This window comes from Vombatus ursinus, unplaced genomic scaffold, assembly GCF_900497805.2.
Source record: "Vombatus ursinus unplaced genomic scaffold, bare-nosed wombat genome assembly UNPS02015411.1, whole genome shotgun sequence".
Classification (NCBI taxonomy): domain Eukaryota; kingdom Metazoa; phylum Chordata; class Mammalia; order Diprotodontia; family Vombatidae; genus Vombatus; species Vombatus ursinus.
Window position 1 is genome coordinate 1,040,224 of NW_020955189.1, and position 3,940 is coordinate 1,044,163.

Sequence of the window (3,940 nt, forward strand, 5' to 3'; positions counted from 1 at the left end):
AGGCCCCTCCCAGCTCTGCCGTCCCTGAGAGGCTCTGACGTCCTCTCCTCTTGACCCCCCAGAACGTGCTCATTCCCACAGGCTTTGCCATTTCCCCCAAACTCTGGTCAGTCCTTGGCCATCTGTGCCAGTCTCAGGCCCTCAGGGCTCCTCTGAAAGCCGGTGACTGGAGGGTGTGGGGAGGACCCGCTCTCTCAGCCAGTCTGTCTCCCTAACCTTGCTGAACAGGCCATCTGAGCATGAGCCAAGCTCTGCCTGTGAGGAGATCCCCCCATTCCTGCCCACAGGCAGGATTTGAACCCCAAGACCCTCGTCCCCTCAGCTGTGCCAAAAGTCCCAGTCGTTTCGCAATCTGCCCGGACAGACTAGGGCGGCCCTTGGCTCCACAGTCTGCTGGCTATGTGCCCTGCAGACCATTCCCTGAGACTCAGTTTCCCCATCTGTAAACTGGCGGTAGGCATGTTTCCCCATGTACCTCAGAAGGTTGCCAGGAGGAAGGCACTTTTCTAAGGAGAGCAATGTTAACAATCCTAATACGCTTCACCTCCCCCAGCTCAGCACAGATTGTTCTCTGTGGGCCCCTGCCCGCGGTGCCGCTGACCCCCATTCAGTGCTGGGGCTGTTGGCATGCAGGGGTCTCTGCAGCTCTGAGAGGTCTCTGGCCTCAGCCCGGGCGGCCCCGTATTAACATTCCTGGAACCGTCTCCCCGTGGAGATCGCCACAGGCCTGACCTAGTTTGAGCTGCTGTTTCCAGGACGAGCTGCAGGGGGTGGGGGCGGGGAGGGGGGGACGGCACCTGGCTTGGGTTTGGAGAAGCAGCCTCCCATGGCGATGGAGATGTTGAGTGAGGCCCCGAGGACGCCAGGCTGGAGGTTAGGCCATGGTGGGGGTGCCCAGAGGCGGCCAGGCCCCTCATCAGGGACCCAGTGCATCCCGCACGGGTCCCCCAGATGGCTCCGTCATTGCTGCCAGGAGGGGGCTCCGTCGCCTGCCAACCTGAATTGAAGGCAAAATTCTAGTTAGGACTTTAGCCTCCTCCCCTGATGGCAGCCTGTCCCCAGCCTGCCCCAGAGAGAAGAAAAACAGCAATTGTACTGGGGACCACATCCCAGCAGCAAGTTATTGATGAGGGGGGCCCCAGAGCACCCGAGCAGCCCCAGCACCCAAAGGCTCCAGAGGGCTTCCCTACAATCCCCACCCCCCGGGGGAAGAGTCTTACAGATGGGGAAACTGAGGATCAGAAGAGTGAACTGGCTTGCCCATGGGCACACACTTAAGAGATCCCTTCCATTCTCTGTTCTTTCCCAGCCCTGAAATTCCCTGTTCTCAGGCCCCTCCCTGCCTTCCCCTGTTCTAAGGCCCCTCCCAGCCCTAACATCCTAGCCCTGACATCCCCTGTTCTAAGAGCCAGTCAGTCAATTAGCATTTTGGGAGCACCTATGAAGCCTCACGGAGTCCGTTGTCCAACGGGGTTGTATTAGGGGAGCCCCATGTCCTATAAGGAAAGGTCACTGGGCTCTAAAGTCCTCTAAAGGCTGACTTTCAAACCACCTCCTCTTCCCCCCTAACCCCCCACCTCCAGTCATGGCCCAGGTCCCCCCGGTTCCATCCGTCCCGATCTCTCTCCAGTTCATCTCGTCCTCTCTGTTCCAAAGCCATGGAGCTGACCTCCAGCCAGGCCCACCTTAACCGCTGACTCACTGACCCCATGCCTCAGTTTCCCTAATTTGCTCCATCCCACTCAAGACTGCCTGGCAATCTTCCTCCTGGACAAATGTCCCGAGGCTCTTCTGCTCGGGGATCACCCTGAGGTGCTTGGATCTAGAGGCGGAAGGCACCCGAGGCGCCCGAGGCCAGCGGCCTCATTTCACAGAACAAGCATTTCTTAAGCCCTGGGGCATTAGCCTGGCCCTGCCCATAGGAGGCTTCCCGGAGTGTGTCCATGACCGCAAACAGAGCAGAGGGAAGGGGGGCCACCAGCAGGCTGTGTGGTGAGGGGTTCAAGAATGACAAGGACTCAGCCCCTGGCCCCCCCACCAAGCTCCCCCACTTGGGTCCTGCCGTCTGCCCCAGCCCCAGCGGCCCCAGTGAACCCAGGGGCTTCGCTCTTTCTACGGATGCGACGGCAAGAGCCATAACTAGGAATTTTAGTGCCCACCTGCTGCTGGGAGGTCGGGGACGGGCTGGGGCCCAACAAGGGAATTAGAGTCACTTCGGGGCAGCTAGGTAGGTCAGTGAGTGAGGAGAGTGCTGGACCTGGAGTCAGGTAGACACAGGTTCAAATCCGGCTTTGTATATTTACTGGGTGTGTGACCCTAGGTAAGTCACTTCACCTCTGACTGCCTTGGTTTCCTCACCTATAACATGGGGATAACAAAAGTACCCACTTCTCAGGGTTATGAGGATAAAATGAAATAGAGTACTTTGCAAACCATAAAGCACTCTATCATTGCTATGTTATTATATGTGGGTGACCCAACCCCGCACCACCCTGGCCCCCAGCAGGGACACAGCAGGGGTGAAGGGAAGGCTCTGGGGCCCTGGTGGTGGCAGCCCAGGGCAGGGCAAGGAGAGGTCACACTGGGGTGTCCTGGGATTGGGCAGCTCACCTCTCCAGTCAGCTCAGCAGCAAGGCCTCGGCTATTAAGCACCTACTATGTGCTAAGCACTGTGTGCCAGGGAAGGTGCAGGGTGCTGGGGAGACCAAATCAAAGCCCCAGCCCTGCTCCCTTAGGACAGGCCCGGTTCTGGTTCTGCCTTTCTTTGTCCCCAGCACTTAGCCCAGTGCATGGAACACGCTGGGGGCTTAATTCGTTCCGTGGATAGAAGGAAATGCAATGTACATCCAGAGGAATTTTAAGAGGGAGAGACCACTAACAAGGGCAGGAGATCAGGAAAGGCCACCTGCAGGAGGCAGCCCCTGAGCTGTGGGACCTAAGGAGGTGAAGGGGAGGAGTGAGTGCATTCCAGACTTGGGGGATGATGCTTGTGCAAAGGCATGGAGGTGGGAGATTGGATTTTTCACTTTCATTCAGAGAATAACCAGCAGGCCCAGGGACGCGTTGTCTATTACAAGCAAAAAGTGCCAAGGAGTGCTTCCTGTCTGGTGCCTGAGCGTGAGGCCTCTCTCTCCCAAAGGAGTGGGCTGCCTGTCACTGGAGGCCTTCACATGGAGGCTGGAGGCCCATTCTATGGGTAAGCTGAAGCCCTTCCTCTGGGGGGGAAATGGGGCTGGATTAAACATCTCTGAGTCCTCGTCCAACACTGAAATTCTGTGGCTGGGGTGCTGTCCAGTTCAGAATAGACCTCGGAAGCCCAGAGCCCTGATTGGGATCCCCAAATGGCCACAGACTGACTGCAGGACCAGCGGCAAGCCGCCTGCCCCCGCCCCCGCCCCCACAGGCTCATAGATGTACAGCCTGTAGGGTGCTTAGAGACCAGCGAGGCCAAACCTCTCATTTTACAGAGAGGGAACCGAGGGTTAGGGAGGTGTCCTCGCTGCCCCATGGCCCTCGCAGGGTCTTGCCAGGCCCCCTTCCCCTGGGGCCAGTGCCCAGGGCCCACCCTGCCAATGGCCTGGCTGACCCAGGTGCTGCCAGGGGTGCCCCTCACCCACTGCTGGGCAGTTCCCAAAGGCCCAGGATGTGCAGCCACTGCCCCACAGAGACTCTCCTGGAGATAGCAGGAAACTCCCGAGGAGGGAAAAGGGAGAGCAACCCGGGGAGGGGGCAAAGCAGAGGCATCCAGGCCTTACTGGGCCCCAAGTGCAGCAGGGGAAAAGGCTTGGTAAGGCTGGCCAGGCTGAAACAGAGGGAGCCAGCCTAGGCAACCTTGAAAGGAGAGGGTGAGAGGGATGGAAGGGAGGGAGAGAAGGAGGGAGGAAGGGACGGGGAGAAGGAGGGAGGGAGGGAGAAGGGGAGGGAGGGGAGGGGAGGAGGG

The 3,940-nt window shown here is 59.0% G+C and overlaps 1 protein-coding gene across 1 annotated transcript in view; it reads right to left on the minus strand.

The window, feature by feature from the left end:
* The window catches only part of AIFM3 (apoptosis inducing factor mitochondria associated 3), a 37,568-nt gene extending 36,635 nt beyond the window's left edge, over window positions 1-933 (minus strand). Inside the window, exon 1 of the mRNA XM_027847512.1 lies at window positions 798-933. Within this exon, the coding sequence (XP_027703313.1) occupies window positions 798-933 (136 nt within the window). The remainder of the gene's footprint in view (window positions 1-797) is intronic.
* Window positions 934-3,940: the final 3,007 nt, after the last annotated feature.